The following is an 18,119-nucleotide window of genomic DNA, read 5'->3' on the forward strand; positions in this document are numbered from 1 at the left end:
AAACTGCAGATACTCAAATATAAATATTGAATATCTTATTAAAACTTACTACTCTAATTAAATTACTTATGAATCAATGTCTGTCACTTGTGTCTAAAGTGCTGTCATCCGCAGTATTCCTTGGTCAAGGCTCAGTCAGTTATGCATGAACCTCATTCTATTCAAACAATACAAATGGACTGATGTTTTCTTTCTGGGACAATGGCGACACCAAAAAATTTGCACATGACATACAAAGCTTTGGTCGGAAGAACTCAGTTCTGAAGTGTCGCCTAACAAGAAACTTTAATCAGTCTAGTTTTCAGGTAATGTGACTTGGTGCCTAAGTGACAACCAGACTACAAATCTAAAGACCCAGGGTTGCATTTATAAATGGAATATGATGAGGTGAAGTAACAGGTCAGAAACATCCCATTGCATTTGAGCTGAGAAACTCCCTCTGAAGCTGATAAACAACATATGGATGCCTAGGGCCTGAGGAATCACTAATCTGTAGTTTCAAAGAGTATCCACAAGTGATTGTCAAATTCTCTGAGAATTATCTCTAACATACAGGAACAGCAGCACTATGAAAACACAAGGAGAGTAGGAAGATATCTGATGGACTACTTAAGGGCTCCAATACAGTGGTGACTTAAATGCTGTATTGCAAAGATTAAACAGACACATACATGATCACAACACAAGGAATCGGCTTAAGTTAACTGAAAAGAATCCCATAATTCTTGGATGAGGGGGGGGATGTGCCTCAGTCTATCCAATTGGTTACAGGCTCAGTAAAACGCGCTTCTTAACTCGCGTAACATTTTATTTTCCTCGCATCAGTCAAGTCTCGGAAAAAGAGTCCAGTTACATCAAGGGTTTTCATTTGAAAAATGAAAACATAAAATACGAATCAACAAAGTTTTTCAGTGTACAGAAATTTGACAGAGATAATTTTCAGTCATGGAAATATCAAATGGAAATTACCTTTCATGCTGAGAAATTTCTGAATGTTGATGACGGAAGCCAAGTAAGACCAGATGAAGGCACAAAGGCATGGAATCTGTGGCATGAGCTTAATGCAAAAGCAATGCCTTATAGAGTGTCTTATATGGGATTTACCGATTGTAAGCTGTTATGACCTGTGCCACCACACAGCAAATAGTTTGTGGAATCAACTTAAGATAATTCATAAACAACAATATGTAATAAATAAAGTGACATTGATACAAAAGCTCTTCAATTATAAAATGTCACACTGTGATACTATTGTGCAACATTGCCAAAGTTTTAGTTGGTTTGTGGCAAAGTACAGTTTCTTTGTTACAATTGGGAGCTCTGTGATGAAAGCAAGCAGACTTTCAATAATTTTATCAGCAAGGTTACTGAAAGAAGAGCAATGTTTGTTGCAAGTTGAAGAAATCGAAACACATTAGCTGCTGTAAAGATTAGTTACAAAAAAGATAATATTTAGTGTTCACAAAGCAATTCAAGCAAAAATTCTGTCAACAAGAAGAATGTTGAGTGCTATTATTGTCACAAGAAAGGTTACTGTAAGGTCAACTGGAAAAAAAAAAAAGTTAAATTACGAAGAGAAAGTCAAGAAACCAAACAACATGCTCTCAGTGTAGAAATTAGAAGCAATTTGGTTACTAATCATGACAATGTTTGGCTTGCTTACAGTGCTGCATCAAAACACATGACTTCACACAAAGAACTTTTTTCTGCATTAAAACTATTTGGGAAGTTCAAAGTTTCTGTTCGGATAGAAGGTAATTTAGATGGCTATGCTGAGAGTATTGGATCAGTCAAGTTTTTCACTGGGAGCAACAGCCCGTAAAATTTTAAAAAGCTTATTAAACAACAATAAGACTGAGGTATGCAGTTAGAAACCAATGGCAGTTTGTATATAAGCTGAAAATCGGTGTTAAAGAATGTTGATTTCTATGGAAAACACTGAACAAGCAAATCTTACATTGTCCGACTTAGCTTTGTTCTTGCACAAAAAGAGGGTGGGACACACGAACTTTGGGAATTTGAAGAAAATGGGTGACTGATTTGATTACAAATTTAATCTCAAATGTTATTCTTTTGTGAATAATGTTAAGATCGAAAGCTGCACAGAAAGGGATTTACATTAAATCTACCAACCCGTGTCTGTACTCCAGGAAAATTTGTTCGTGCCAATGTATGTGGAAAAATGCTCCTCACCTCATTAGGTGGACCCAACTATTTTTTGTTTTCATTTTTAAAGATGATTGTACTTAACATAGATTTGTATATTTATGTAAGAACAAAAGTGATGTGCTTCTGTATTCTTAGATTTTCAATAGTTGGTGAGAAGACAGACAAGGAATAAGCTAAAAGTTGAAGAGGTTGAAAATCAGGTGACCAGTTGCAAAACAAAGGTTTATTAGCTCTTGACCTAGGTTTCGATATTTCTAAAAATATCTTCTTCAGAAGGACTGGGCCCTAAAACTGTATACAACCAGTTACAAAATTATTTTTACAAACATAACAAAAAATTAATAGAAAAATATTTGTGAGTTAAGCCTACTCACTTATTACATCACATGATAGTACAATAGATTAGCTGAAGCCAAGGGGCTCTTGTCATACAAAAATTGAGAAAACAAGAATTATCTCAAGCCATGGCTTGGGACAAGTGTGTACGCTTACCTCACAAATATTTTTCTATTAATATTTTGTTATGTTTGTAAAAATAATTTTGTAACTGGTTGTATACATTTTTAGAGCCCACTTCTTCTGAAGAAGATATTTTTAGAAATATCAAAACCTTGGTCAACGGCTAGTAAACCTTTGTTTTGCAACTGTTGGCTGATTTTTCAGCCCCTTCAGATCTACACAGTTGCTGTTTCGTAGCCATGTTTAAGATTTTTTCACCATATATACCAGAGCAGAATGGCAAAGCTGAATATGGCATCAGATCAACAGTGGAAAAAGCTCACACAATGCTTCTCGATCCTGGTCTTCCAGAGACACTTTGATCACAAGCTGTCAACAAGGCAGTCTATACATTCAATTGCTGTCCATGTAAGTCTACTTTTGAAAAGATGCCTTTCGAGAAATGTTCTGGGAATAAAACATCATTAAAGCATATGACCCAGTTTGGGGCTAATGTTTCATACATACTCCCAAACAGTTTCAATGCAAATTTCGAAGCAAATCAAAGTTGATAGTAAATGGTTCGCCATACTGGTTACAGCAAAAATTATAGTGGTCTGGTCCTATAACAATCAAAATAACTGTTCCACAAGATGTGATACTTAACTAAAGTACCAGAGGGTAAACAACAGAAATCAGGACCAACAATGTTACTTAAGAATGCAACTACCTAACAGAAATGGAAGATCACTCAATAACCTGTGGAAAATGGAGATGTAGTCGTGCAATATAAAGATCCCTGTGCTACTGAGAGATTTACTCAACATGGAATGAATCTTACAAACGGTGATGAACTTCACCCCCCAATTCATTTCCAAAATTATGTGGCCTGCGCAGCAGTCATTGATGAACCATAAACTTTCAAGGAGGTGATGGTATCCATAAATCTGAAGAAGTGGTACAAAGCAATGAAAGATGAAATGCCCTCATTTGCAATAACTAATATGTGGGACTTAGTGGACTTATCTACTTCAAGTTCATCAAGCATTTGTAAGCCTCAAGCAACGCCTGGTAATTACAGTTTATAGTTGCACTTGGGACAGTGCCCAGCTAATGAAGACAAGAAATCCATGGAAAATACTATATTTCAAAAGACTGTAGATGCATTGAGTTTGACCTCAAAGTGACAAGATCTGATACAATGTTTTCTGTCTGTCAAGAGCGTCAGTTTGTCAACAACCCTGGACCTGGAAAACTCTGTTAAACACATCATAAAATATCTCCAAGAGACAAAGGTATTAAATACAGTGGGAGCTGTCTTAAACTTCATTTATTTCCAGATTCTGATTTTAATGAAGATATTGGTATTCATCGTTCAATAACAATTATGTCAACATATTTATCAGTGGACCTGTTACCTGGACATCTTGCAGGCAAATATGTGCTGCCAATCTACAATGTAAACAGAGTATGTTGCATTATCTGACGCAACTACTGAAATAATGTGGCTGTACACTTTCTGGCAGAAGGTCTGTGTCAACATGGAACAACCACCTCAACTTTTTGTGGACAATTATAGAGTGGACTGTAATTGCTAAACAATAACAAACATCACAAAAGGGCTAAAAACATAGACATAAGTTTCACTATATTCTTGAAAAGATAAATGATGGTTCTATTCTTGTATCCTATGTCAGTTCACAATATTAGTTGCCAAAAGAAAGTCCCAACCTAATTCCAGGTCACTATCAATAGTCTGTAAAATCAAGAAACGAGAGTGGGAGTGTTACAGAGTATAGCTTGTTGTGCTAATTATTCTGTGATGTCTGTGTGCAGGTGGACAATAGCTTATTAATGTGTCTAATATTTATACGATGGCACACTGAAAAATAGTGGCTTCAAATTTTGTATTCCATTCTCAACACTGGTCGAGGTATTACATATCGTGCATATTACTTGGCCGACTTCCCCACTTCCCTGAGGCAATTTGCAACCCTTTGCTCCTAGAGGACTCTGAACTGTAGCGTGTAACATGACAATGTGTACAGTTAACTATCTCAGTGCATGAGACACACCATGCTGTAATCAAGTTTCTAACTGCAGAAAACATTTGTCCACACCTGGAGCACCTTCTTCTTCAGCATGACAATGCCAGATCACACACGACAACTGCAACAATCCAATGCGCCTTGGGTTCACAGTCATCGATCATCCTCCATACAGTCTCAACTTGGCCCCATCCGATTTTCATTCGCTTCCAAAACTTAAAGAATATCTTTGAATAGTTCACTTTGATTGCGATGAAACAGTGCACACAGATGTGAGGTTGTGGCTCTGTCAACAAAGTCAATCATTCACCAGTGACATTATCAACAAAGTGGTCTCGTGTTGGGAGAAATGAGTTTGTCGCCAGGGTGATTATGTTGAGAAATTAATGTGCACACATACAATAAACATGAAGAATTAAAAAATGTTTTATTTAAAAAACTGTAAGAGCTTTTCACTTTAAAAAATTCTGGAGCATTACTTTTCAGTACACCCTTATACCCCTTTGTCACTTCCGACTGATACACGATCATTTATTCCTCTGCATATTAATTTTTGTCTTGTTACCATTATTAACACTCTGCCTTCCTGCGACACCACAGTGGTGCCGTGCACGGCGACACCACAGTGGTGTCGTGTGCATATTATCTCCCAGTGGCCGACAACACCACAGTGGCGTCGTGAGCATAGTATCGTGCAGTGGCCAGAGACAGTACTTTAGTATCTTTTGCATTCTGTTGGTGTTCTGTTTAGGTAACAATAAGGTACACATGTCAACAAGTTTTTTGTTTGTATAAGTACTTGTGCCCTTTCATCATGGCAGACGAAAGAGATGATATGATTAATTACAATGAATGCGCAGAGCAAAACTTGGAGGTTGCCACTACATCGTGTATGTCTCATCACAATCCGGTTGATAGACTTTCTGGTCAGACAAAGCAACACCAACTAATAGACCTATGTATTTCTGAAATGAATAAAACGAAAACAAAGAAACTGTCTTGTATGTTACGAAAACAAAAAGAAGAACAAACTTAATGTGCAAGCCTTGTGGAGCTGCGTTACATCTTGGAGACTGTTTTGCTGCATATCATACGAAAGAGAAATAGTAAGTACAAAAGTGAACGCAAATAAACAAATATATGAAACAAACAAATTTTGTATTTACTTACGTATGTATATCTTCGAAATTTCATGAAAGTAGAGGAACAGAATTGAGAAATTATGAGAATTAACGATGAGATTGGTAAAACGTAACAATTCATAATCTCCCAATAATGTCGAGAAAGGACAGTCACAAGCCAAGTAATCTGAATTAGCACTGCCGACGCCAAGTGAATAAATTTGTATGAGACATGCAAACGGCAAAATGTTAATGGAATCTGTTTTGTGCCATGTATTTGAAATGTCTTCTTCATTCAAGCAAGAACACTTATTCATCCTAAACTGTTATAATCTAATTACACTTTATCCAATCAAGAAACACCACTTCAGGAGTTGAGATGTTGACAAATTAAGAACTGATGGACTGAATTAAAAATTCTGAGGTGAACTAATACATGCATGCAGTTCAGTAAGAGTGGAACGTGCTAATGATGCAATTAATTCTTACTGGAAAATTTTCTTAAGGTGTAATATAAGACTAAATTCAGTTTCACAGGAGTAAGATATAAGTAAGTTAATGCAGACAGTACCAAAATTATATTCAGCCATTTGAAGGCACACATGGAAGTTTGTAAATGTAATGATACTAAACTTACAGCAATATAAAAAAGTCACATGCAACTTTCAAAGTTATCAGTACTTCCACAACAGAAGTATGCATGATTTTGATTGTAATGAGGTACTGTTTGAGGTATATCTACTGAAATGTTCACTACAACTGCTACACGTATCGTTTTACTTGCTTCCTGAAGCTCAGCCTGTATAGTTAGTTTCCTATAATACACAGTATCAGTAACAGTTCACCATAATTAGGAAACTACGACTACCACATTTACATTAAGCAAGGGACACATCTGTGTATCTCACTGCTCTAGTCACTATCCTGGAAACTCTTGACAGAATAAGCTTTTACACGCAAATAGCAGTGTGATGACACGTCATCCCATTAGGAGTGAAATTCCTCAACTTCATATAATAAATAAATGGTGAATGACATGGATGTGTACAGTATGTTTAGGTACACCTGGCAGCATTCACTACCTTAAAAAAAAAAAGGGGGGGGGGTGGTTCATGTAGAGCATCGGATGGCAATACACGCCAGATTATTAGTAAACTAGCTTTCTTTTCTATTGCTGCAAATCTGGTGACATAATAGACAAAATTCCTGGTAAATTGCCTTCCTTTCCTATTGCCTGCACATCAAAACACACAACAGTGAGTTAAGACTGTGGCAGTCTTCGTCCTCCAAATCTAGACTGTGGTGATAGACTGTGCTGTAGCATATTCCAAGGTCTAGGTAAGGCTGGAAGTTAACTATTATGCTGTGAGTTGGCAAAACCAACAGATGAGAATACAAAATAAAAGTAGTTGTACAAGACAGATCCTTAACACAAGCTCAAGAACAACATTCACATCATATACAATACTCTTTCTGTTATACATAAAAACTGTGAGGTAAACTTAAAAAATGCTGTATTCCATCATAGACAAGTCTCCACTGAATATTGTTCTACACATATATTGCTCACAAACTAAGAAAAAATGTCATCTTTTATCTTGTTATGTCAGATTATTTTCAAAACACTTTTAGATGAAAAGAAAGTAAAATGAAAATATATTACATTCCCGCAGGATACCAGTTCCATATCTGTTTGTGTGCAATGCTAGAGCAGGATGAACGAAAGAAGTTTAAAGAGTGTTTCTGTGTAGAACATGGTAGCTCTGCTCAACATCTCCAAATGCTCAAACTGTCAAAATGTTAATCCTAACATAATTTTCAAGTAATTTTAAATAGCCTAGATGAACTGCATAGGACTGAAAATGTACTTCATGAAACATAATACAATAAATGGTTTAAAAGTGGCTAGTGTGAAAATTTTGAAGGAAGAGGCTAAAGTGTCTAAATACAGTATTACAAAAATATGTTAGAAATTAAATGCATAAATAATAAATGAAATGAGCATGTGTGAGATCCAAATGATCTAGGAGGAAAAATGGCTGATACACTGGCAGATGCAAGAAACAAGTATGTGAAATACACATTCTACAACATCCGGAAACAGTCTGACTTCAAACAGATGCACAGTTTTAGGAAAGATGATATAAAAAATACTATTAAGGAAAGAATGTTTTAAATTGGTGACTTCCGACAGGTATACAATATGTGCACACAAAATTAGAGAAACAATGGCACAATTTACCTGACCAAGCTGCTGTAACATCTGCATCTGATTGCCCGAAGTCTGTACTATATTTGGAATTGCTGTTGCAATTGCTTGAACAGGAAAATGAATGGTCTGCAGTACAGTCTGTCCATTTGCAGTTGAAATGGGCACTTGCACTGGGATGGTTTGCTGCATAGGAAACTGGACCACTTGTGGCATGCTTGCTGGTCTGACTGACACATTTTGGCCTGAGACAAAATACACTGAATCACACAAACACTCAGTACACTGCAAGATATTACTGAGTTCATTCAAAGTAGAAGATTGACAATAGTTATTTCAAAATTGTTACTTTAGAAAGAAACATGAAATATCTTCTATAACTATATGATACAAACAAATTAAATTAATATGTGTTGCTCACAATAAAATACAATCTGTCATGCAAACACACCATACATCTCATGTTTTCAGATGTTGAAATTTTTTCCTTATAACTAGTTAATCTGATTTCAGTTACCTCCATAAGCAGCATTAGAATCTAGAAACGTTATATTACAACCATCAGCTATAGACTGCCATACTAAATATTTTTTTAAAAAAATGATAGCAAAATGTATATACCATTAGACAGAGCCTATGTACCAAATATAAACATCATAACAGACCACATAATACAAATAAAATACAATGAAACCTCACATTTTGAAATAAAGTGTCCCCTCTTTAATAACAGAGTTAATTGTAGAAAGAAAAGAGGAGGAAATGTGAAAAAGTTTGTGTGTGTGTGTGTGTGTGTGTGTGTGTGTGTGTGTGTGTGTGTGTGTAGTAAATCAACCTATCAACCTTCCTGTGAGGATGCTCAAACACATAGTGTGTGAAACAGGAAGGATTTAAAGCATAAACAAACCAAACAACTTTAAAATTTAAATATTATATGTGACAAAAATGGTGAAGCAATTAAAGAAATATCTTAAGCATACTACCTAAACAATAAGTTTGATATATCAAAATACAAGCAAACAAGTGATAAGGGCAGACAATGAGTTTCCATTCTGATTGAGGTGCGAGGAAATACAATAACATTAGTCTCTTAAATGACATCATATTCATCACAGACTGTACTATTTGTTACAATTTCCATGATACAATTTTGACCTTTAATCATTTTCAAATGATTGAAGGTGCTGACAATGAAGCAGTTATCAACATCAATAAAATGAATATAAATTATGTCAGCCTCTATGGCTCATGTCAGCAGTCATTATATACACCATCAGGATGTAACAGACAGGATTAAAACTCTTGAAATACGATTCATGCTTAATGCACATATCAATAACCATGTACCAGAGTATGATGCTAGTTACAGGTAATGTTACTGTAAATGACCTAAGTCAAAACTGCAGTTCTGAAAAGTGTAATAAGTGGTACAGCCAATGGCAAATATGATGTCATTTAAGGTTTTCTATGAGATTGTGATTCCACAATATATACAACTGAATAATATTAGTGTGCATTATTTGTCATGAATTAACCTCCTAGTAGCCTAATGCCATCATGTTATCTGTCAAATTGGAACTGTTTAAACTCAAGGACGCCACAAACAAATAACAGCTTAAATGTAAACATTATATGAAATTGTGGAAAAACTTAATGTACTCTAACACACACTTAAGTCTAAACCGAGATACTCTCAGCTTGCTTATGAGAGAAAGAGACAAAGCGGATTTCTATCTAAATAAACACATCTGAAATATAAAAATCACTTCACGTAAACATACTTTTTTCATAATCTACGTTTCAACATCATGTTTATAAATAACATTTGAAAAATACGTACAAAACAAAAAATAATCAATGGTGATAATGAGTACTTTCTGTCCACGAGAAAAAACATTTCAACCTTATACATACCATTTGTCATCTGTACTGTCTGGCCCGCTACGTTCTGCAGTATGCTTGTGGGAAAAACTCCAGGTGCCCTAATAATCTGCCCTGTAGGTGTAATTAACGTCTGCCCACCAGCAATCTGTAAAGCCTGATGCTGACCTGCGGACATCGCAGGAATAAACAAAGCCTCCTGTCCATCCACTGTAACTGTCTGCATGGGCTGAACCACATTGTATGCCAGGTTCTGCCCTGCAGCTGTCACTAGCTGGGCACCCTGCTGTTGTTGATAAACAAAAACAAAGGCCAATTAAGCTTGTAATACACGCACCAAAGAAGAATCGTGAATTCGAAAAATAAGAACAACAAAATATATATCACCCTGTTAAACTTTATCCTAACCTGTAAAAACTGTCCGGGGACACCCTGCACTGATACAACAGTGGGTGCAGCAGTGGAAGTGGTGACATAGCCCTTGACAGATGGAGAAGCCTGTTGCGTTGTTTGTTGTTGACTGTGGGCATTGTTATCCGATGGCTGAACATGGGTCACGTGATGCCCTGCCTGTTGCAAAGGAAGAAAGTTTTGTAGCTGAGAAAGTGTTATAACTTGTGGTTGCTGCTGTTGTTGCTGGGACTGCTGCTGTTGTTGTACTTGCACGGAGGGACTTGAGATGGACAACGCTTCTCTGCTAATAGTCTCTCTCACTATCTGCTGCTGGAGGCCCGCCACGGTTGTCGCTGTATTGTTGTCAGTTTGTTGCGGCTGAGTTGTATGCAACTGCTGCAAAGAGTTTAGTAGGCGCAGTTGCTGTTGTTGTCCTTGTGTAGCTAGTTGCTGCTGTAATTGCGGCGGCACGTCCAGTGTCAACACAACTTCTGGCGTTGATGCACCGTGTTGCTGCTTCTGCTCCTGTACAAGATGCGTCTCTTTACTTGCAGTATTACCAATCTTACTGCAAGTAGCAGCAAGCAGTGCGAGAGGTGACGGCTGAGTCTCCTACATCAAAAAGACCCAAAACAAAGCGTAAGTTTAACATCTCAATCATATGGCGAACAGCTGAGCTACGGTTCACGGTAACTTTGGATAGCCCTACGTCATTACGCGCGCGCCCTGTGTTTCGCGGAGAAGCTCCGAAGGAACACCCACTTCCCACCCCGCCCCAAATGGGACACACACACACAAACACACACACACGACTAGTAGGCGCGCGCGCACTCGCATTATAACATGAAGAAGGCATGCTTACCTGGTTCGCGTAGTTAGCCGAACTGTAATCCGCTTTTGTTTTGGAATGAGCTGAGGACATTATCTGCAAACATACCCTTCACCAAAAATAAAATCTTCACTCTTTTCAGACACATGTATAACCTCTCAACTCATGGCGCAGACGTACTGGCGTGTATTTCAGAGAAAAGGCTACAGCAAGTGTATCCTTCCGCCAATCAATATAAAACATTGAAAATTCGACAGCATTTCCGGGATTTAACTGGAATATACGCATGCATATTGTCACACAGTTGCGAGATGGTGATTCTGGGGAAGTTTTGTACCAAAATAAATGGTGCTGGCGGAATTCGGCGGGCGGGGACTATTTGGGGCGGCAACGTCGGAGAAACACGTGCGTGACGCGGCCGCTTGGTGCAGCCCGCTGGGCCCACGGAAATAGCTGATTGGCAGTTGCTCACAATGCCCTACCCTGTGCCTTGTAAATTTGTTAGGGGCGACGGGGTTAGCGTGGCAGCCTCCTCCCACCTCCTCCTTCCGTCGCCAACCGCACGTTCGTGACAAAGGGGCCAGAGACAGGGAGGCGAGTTCGTCGACTAGCAGGGGGAGGAGACAGTGGTAAAGCCATATGCCCGTACATTACATCCTCCGAGCGGAGGGGACTGTTATATACAGGAAACGAATTTATGTTAGTCGCTCCTTATTTATGCTTCTGTTTCCTTTCTATTGCATATTGTGAATGTTGGATATTAAAATGATAATGTGAATAGGTGGCTAAAACCTTCCCAAAAAAGACAAAAATACACTGTTAGTTGATAAGGATAGAACCTTTTCTTGTAATTTGTAGTTAATCACAATGGAATCTCTCAGAATTAGGAGCCAGTTGTCGACAAATATAAAAAGGGCAGGACTGAATTCTTTGGTGCCGCTTTTGTTCTTAGTTGGCAGGCTAACGAGTCTGAGTGTTGTAGTGGTACAAGGTCAGTGTCAGACATGTTACACAGCTTTCTACGTCGTCATCTTTAATGAGCCACGGCGTTACGCTTGCCTGTAATGAACATGGCGTCATGCGGTATGCAGACACACGCGTAACTTGGCGAGCCCGGTTCGCTGCCATTGATCGGCTCGGCTCACCCTTGGCGCGGTCGAACATCTGCCCACCCGCCCGCGCGCTCGGCTGGGATAACGGGGCCGGGCCGGCCCGCCAGGCTTTCTATTTGCTCCGTGCGGCCGGGCGTGGTTCCCAGACCTCGCCTCTCGCTGTCTCTGTCGCTCGGGCAGCGCTCTGGGGGCGGGACCGATAGCCGCCTCGATAAGATAACCTTCCGCCCGGAGCTCTCTCACACACAGGCGCCGCACACACAGGCACGCTATCCCACGCCGCCTTTCACAGCTTCGGACATCGCCGGCGATCTTCGGTCGTTGTCGGACGAGGGGGAAAGAAAGCGTTATCGAAGAAGCGCCTGACACGAGAACGCATATCTTTTGACGGGCAAGTGAAGCTGACCAGCGTTAGTTTGTGAGGGGTCGGGCACGCGTTAGTAGTAACCAAACTCCTACTGAGCTACCTGGAGGAAATAGCCTCAACAATAAGAAGACGCAGTGCAATTCGTACGCGAGTAGCGAGCAATCTCCGGTCAAAACAAGGATACAGGCAAATCAATCAACCAATTACTAATAAAAGACAAAAAGTTAAGGAGTTTTTGCCGCAGTGGCAGATCATCGTTACAATGGCGATTCATGCGTGACGCAAAAGAAGGAATTGGCCTGCTAAAGCGAGAACGAAAGAGAAATGCGATTCGTAGCAGACAGTGTAACCTTTTTGGAGTATGCGATACGTTTTGTAGGTTAATGAACGTGGTATTTTTAAACGCGATGATGGAAAAGATGCTGTTGTTCCTAAAATAAAAGGAGTGCAAAACTAACGACTTTTTCACGCGGTAAACAGCTTTGTTAAACATGTGCCGGCAAACCTGCCGATGTGCAAGACGCGCAGCTAATCTGACAATTGTTGAGTACCCCACAAAAAAAAGAAAGAAGTACACCAGAACAAAACTACTAGATCTGAAGCTGAATTATAATCTTTCCTGAGTGCTGTGACGCTTTTGGCGCTTGTGTGTACCTAATTTCGAGTCTTCTAATTCGTAACTAACCTAGGAGAAACATCACTCTCGTGCAAATACACCCACGAGCCATGATAGCAGCTGTGATTCCATGGACGAGTTTCTGTGCAACTACCACAACTACAACGTCGCACATCTGTCAGCCAGAAATGGTATTTCTTAGCAATAGCTGCTGGAGAAAGCACAACAAAATATACTTAAAGCCTTACAATCAAGTAGCAGGTAATCTCGTTCATGTGTTTACATTCAAAATGAAAACCAAATAAGGTAAGCTGCAGTGTTTTAGAGATAGCGCTGTTGCCACCTAAGTGAATACAACAGTTCAGAATGGTGCCTTTATGTGATGTCTAAGGCCTTGTCACCTCAGAAACGGTCGCGCCAAGACACGAGGTGCTGGTGCATTTGACAGCGGCCGGAAAGTTGCACGTGGGGCAGCCAGTTCGGAAGTCATGCGACCAATGTATTTTCAGACTGTCAACAGTCTACCTACAATACATCGCTTTGGGTGAAGCGGCTCCTTGTACGGTCCACTTCTGTTGTCAAAGACATGTATGCTTCACATGCACAAATAATACATAATTAGGACGCTGAGTTACAAAATTGAATACAGATATACTTAATGCACAACAATCCCTTCCTTCCTTTGTCACAAACAGTTGACACGGGACTCGATCAAGTGAACTGCCAGATCATCAAAACTGCATGGAATGCTCGAAGCCATCTCTGGATCTTCTTTCCTGACAGTACTCCACACGTGGTTTGTTGTTTGGAAAGTGTTGCTCTCAAACTGGCTGTTTTCTGTGAGGCCCCATGTGTTCTAGATGTATTACGAGGTCCCTGCTCAGTGCGGTACGGGGTCAAATAGACTCACAATTTCCTCGCCACGGACAACAGCTGTCGGACTATGTACAAACTGCTGTTTGTGGAGTTGTGTGTCACTGCTCAAATTTACCTTTCAATAATCGTGTGGCTTCCTCACACGCTGGTCTCGTGAACTTCAGTCACTTTTGCAGTAGTGTCTAAAAGGCCCAGGCCAAAAAGGTAGTTCTCAGGTTTCTCAGAGTAGTTCCTTGTACGAAACTAGACACCTTCTCAGCAGTATGCTCACCAAACGTAGGTTCAAAGTTCACCAGAGAATAAAGAGCTACATATGATGTTACATGAAGAAAACTGGTGCTTGCGGCAACTTCATGGGTAGTGAAAATACCTGTGCTGCGGGCCCCTGTTCTCTTTCACTCTAGCTCGGAGTACTGTTCTCTCGCACGGCTAAAAAGTGCAAATTGCAATGTGACTGTACGCATCTATGGAGAATATCAGTGGGATCGCCCGAACAACATCATACGGAGACGATACAGAGCATAGACTACTACACAGGATTGTTATAGAGATTAAACGGACCACAGCACAGAACTTCACTCGCCATCTTAATAGCGAGCTACGGAAAAGATCACCTCTTAAGCGTAATTCGATGCAAGAAAACAGTGGGTACAGAGGAAAGTAAAATTAAGTAGAGTTGGGCGGAAAACGTAGCCAGTGGAATGGACGGTAGACAGGCGAAGCAAGTTCTTGGTGGACTGCAAAAGATAAGAAAAGACCGAGGCAACAACCTAATGGGACGGGGGATAATGAATTAGAGAGACCCTGAAGAAGCAACACGAAATCATACCGTAAGGCACGATGAAGTCTGTGAAAGCCTTTATCCAGGAGTTGATGTTAAGTGGCTGATGCGTATGACAATGATGTTGATGATAATGACAACAAGAACACTTTACTAGATGATCTGAGGTTGAAAATAGTTAGTTTGACACACTGTTCTTGTAAATACATGTTAACATGAAAAAAGTAGTGCCGTCATACGTGGAATGTTTACAGGGTCGGAAAGTGTAAACATTAACTGAGTTCAGTCAAGAAATTCTCCAAATGTTAATGCTGTAGACCTGCAACGAGATGACTTCGACATGACAGAATGTTGGCGTGGAGAGTGAGAAATGGCTTTATTGACAAATCCCATAGAGATCCAGTACATATCTAAAAAACCGCCAGGGTTTGATATTCCCAAGAGAGTGTGGACCGGGCTAAATGGATAAGAACGATCCACAGAAGATGTGCGGACTCCATGTATAAATGCCATATAGTTAATTTTTCTCGGTGTGACTGCGGTGCTAAAAGACAAACGAATCGACACATCGTCGAGGAATGCCCTATAAAAAAGTACCACGGCGAGACTGCTGGTTTCCTGATGCGACCAAAGAGGCCTTAGATTATAGTTGATAATCTGGACAAATGTCTGTGATGTGCATCTTATTTTGTTATACACCGACTAAGACGTTTGTGTCTTTATAAGTATATTTATATCTTTATTTATACTGCTGTTTATACACTGAAGAGCCAAAGAAACTGGTATAGGCATGCGTATTCAAATACAGAGATATATAAATAGGCAGAAGACGGCGCTGCGTTCGGCAACACCTATGCAACACGTGTCTGGCGCAGTTGTTAGATCGGTTACTGCTGCTGCAATGGCAGGTTATAAGGATTTAAGTGAATTTGAACGCGGTGTTCTAGTCGGCGCATGAGCGTTGGGACACAGCATCTCCGAGGTAGCGATGAAGTGGGGATTAAGCCGCACGACCATTTCACGAGTGTACCGTTAATATCAGGTAAAACGTCAGATCTCCGACATCATTGCGGCCTGATAAAGATAGTGCAAGAACGGGACCAACGACGACTGAAGAGAATCGTTCAACATGACAGAAGTGCAACCCTTCCGCAAATTCCTGCAGATTTCAATGCTGGGCCATCGACAAGTATCAGCGTACGAACCATTCAACGAAGTAAAATCAGTATGAGCTTTCGGAGCCGAAGGTTCGCTCGTGTGCCGTTGATGATTGCACGACACAAAGTTTTACGCCTCGTCTGGGCCCGTCAGCACCGACATTGGACTGTTGATGACTGGAAATATTTTGCCTGGTCGGACGAGTCTCGTTTCAAATTGTGTCCAACGGATAGTCGTGTACGGGTACGGAGACAACATCATGACTCCATGGACCCTGCATGTCAGCTGGGGACTGTTCAAGCTTTTGAAGGTGTGCAGATGGAGTGATATGGGACGCCTGATACGTCTAGATACGAATCTGACAGGTGACACGTACGTAAGCATCCTGTCTGATCACCTGCATCCATTCATGTCCATTGTGCATTCCGACGGACTTGGGCTATTCCAGCAGGACAATGCGACACCCTATACGTCCACAATTGCGACAGAGTGACTCCAGGAACACTCTTCTGAGTTAAACACTTCCGCTGCCCGCCAAACTCCCCAGACACGAACATAATTGAGCATATCTGGGATGCCTTGCAACGTGCTGTTCAGAAGAAATCTTCACCCCACGTACTCTTACGGATTTAAGGACAGTCCTGCAGGATTCATGGTGTCAGTTCCCTCCAGGACTACTTCAGACATTAGTCGAGTCCATGCTATGTCGTGTTGCGGCACTTCTGCGTGCTCGCGGGGTCTTACACGGAAACTTTTTGATTGTCCCTTATAACACGAGAATACTTGATCAAAGAAATTCGTTGAAAAAAAGGGGAAAGAATTGACGCTTGGTGCCCGGACTGGCAACTTACCCTCAGTATAAATATAACGCATTGCGCATAGATATGCAGAAAGACCATTACGTATGATTACAAGATTGTAGAACAATCACTGGAAACAGTCGCGTCTATAAAATATCTAGCAGTATGCGCACATAGAACTAGTAGCAACTAAGGCCGGTGCCAGACGGTATACGTTGCAAGAAAGGCGTTCTGCATCAAGGTATGCTTTACTGTTTATGTACCGAGAGCGTACGATTCTAGAAGAATCAATCAATACACACATCAAAAAAAGTTTTCATCACCTCGGTTCCGAGAGTTCCGGAACCTACACAGAAAATTGGAATAGAGATCAACATAAACATCATTTCCGTCCTTTTTATTGCTCATGCATTGCATGTTGTACCACTATACAGCGAGACCTTCAGAGGTGGTGGTCCAGATTGCTGTACACACTGGTACCTCTAATACCCAGTAGCACGTCCTCTTGCAGTGATGCATGCCTGTATTCGTCGTGGCATGCTATTCGCAAGTTCATCAAGGCACTGTTGGTCCAGATTGTCCCAATCCTCAACAACGATTCGGCGTAGATCCCTCAGAGCTGTTGGTGGGTCAGCCCGCATCTCGTGGTCGTGCGGTAGCGTTCTCGCTTCCCACGCCCGGGTTCCCGGGTTCGATTCCCGGCGGGGTCAGGGATTTTCTCTGCTTCGTGATGGCTGGGTGTTGTGTGATGTCCTTAGGTTGGTTAGGTTTAAGTAGATCTAAGTTCTAGGGGACTGATGACCATAGATGTTAAGTCCCATAGTGCTCAGAGCCATTTTGTTGGTGGGTCACGTCGTCCATCAACAGCCCTTTTCAATCTTAAGTAGTTCTAAGTTCTAGGGGACTGATGACCATAGATGTTAAGTCCCATAGTGCTCAGAGCCATTTTGTTGGTGGGTCACGTCGTCCATCAACAGCCCTTTTCAATCTTTTCCAGGCATATTCGATATGGTTCATGCCTGGAAAACATGCTGGCCACCCTAGCCAAGCGATGTCATTATCCTGAAGGAAGGCAGTCACAAGATGTGCACGATGGGGGCGCGAATCGTCATCCGTTAAGACGAATGCCTCGTCAATATGCTGCTGATATGGTTACACTGTCGGTCGGAGGATGGCATTCATGTATCGTACAGCCGTTACGGCGCCTTCCATAACCACCAGCAGCGTACGTCGACCCCACATAATGCCACCCCAAAACAGCAGGGGACCTCCACCTTGCTGCACTCGCTGGACAGTGTGTCTAAGGCGTTCATCCTGACCG

General features: G+C 40.7%; 1 protein-coding gene across 2 annotated transcripts in view; it reads right to left on the reverse strand.

The window, feature by feature from the left end:
• LOC126481222 (transcription factor Sp4-like) overlaps positions 1-11,256 on the reverse strand; it is an 85,467-nt gene extending 74,211 nt beyond the window's left edge. For both annotated transcript variants that reach the window (XM_050104829.1, XM_050104827.1), the window contains exons 1-4: positions 11,122-11,256; positions 10,275-10,871; positions 9,900-10,152; positions 8,019-8,230 (exon numbers count right to left, since the gene is read on the reverse strand). In XM_050104829.1, the coding sequence (XP_049960786.1) occupies positions 8,019-8,230; positions 9,900-10,152; positions 10,275-10,871; positions 11,122-11,181 (1,122 nt within the window). In that variant the 5' untranslated portion in view covers positions 11,182-11,256. The remainder of the gene's footprint in view (positions 1-8,018; positions 8,231-9,899; positions 10,153-10,274; positions 10,872-11,121) is intronic.
• Positions 11,257-18,119: the final 6,863 nt, after the last annotated feature.

Source organism: Schistocerca serialis, chromosome 5 (genome assembly GCF_023864345.2).
Source record: "Schistocerca serialis cubense isolate TAMUIC-IGC-003099 chromosome 5, iqSchSeri2.2, whole genome shotgun sequence".
NCBI classification, from domain to species: Eukaryota; Metazoa; Arthropoda; class Insecta; order Orthoptera; family Acrididae; genus Schistocerca; species Schistocerca serialis.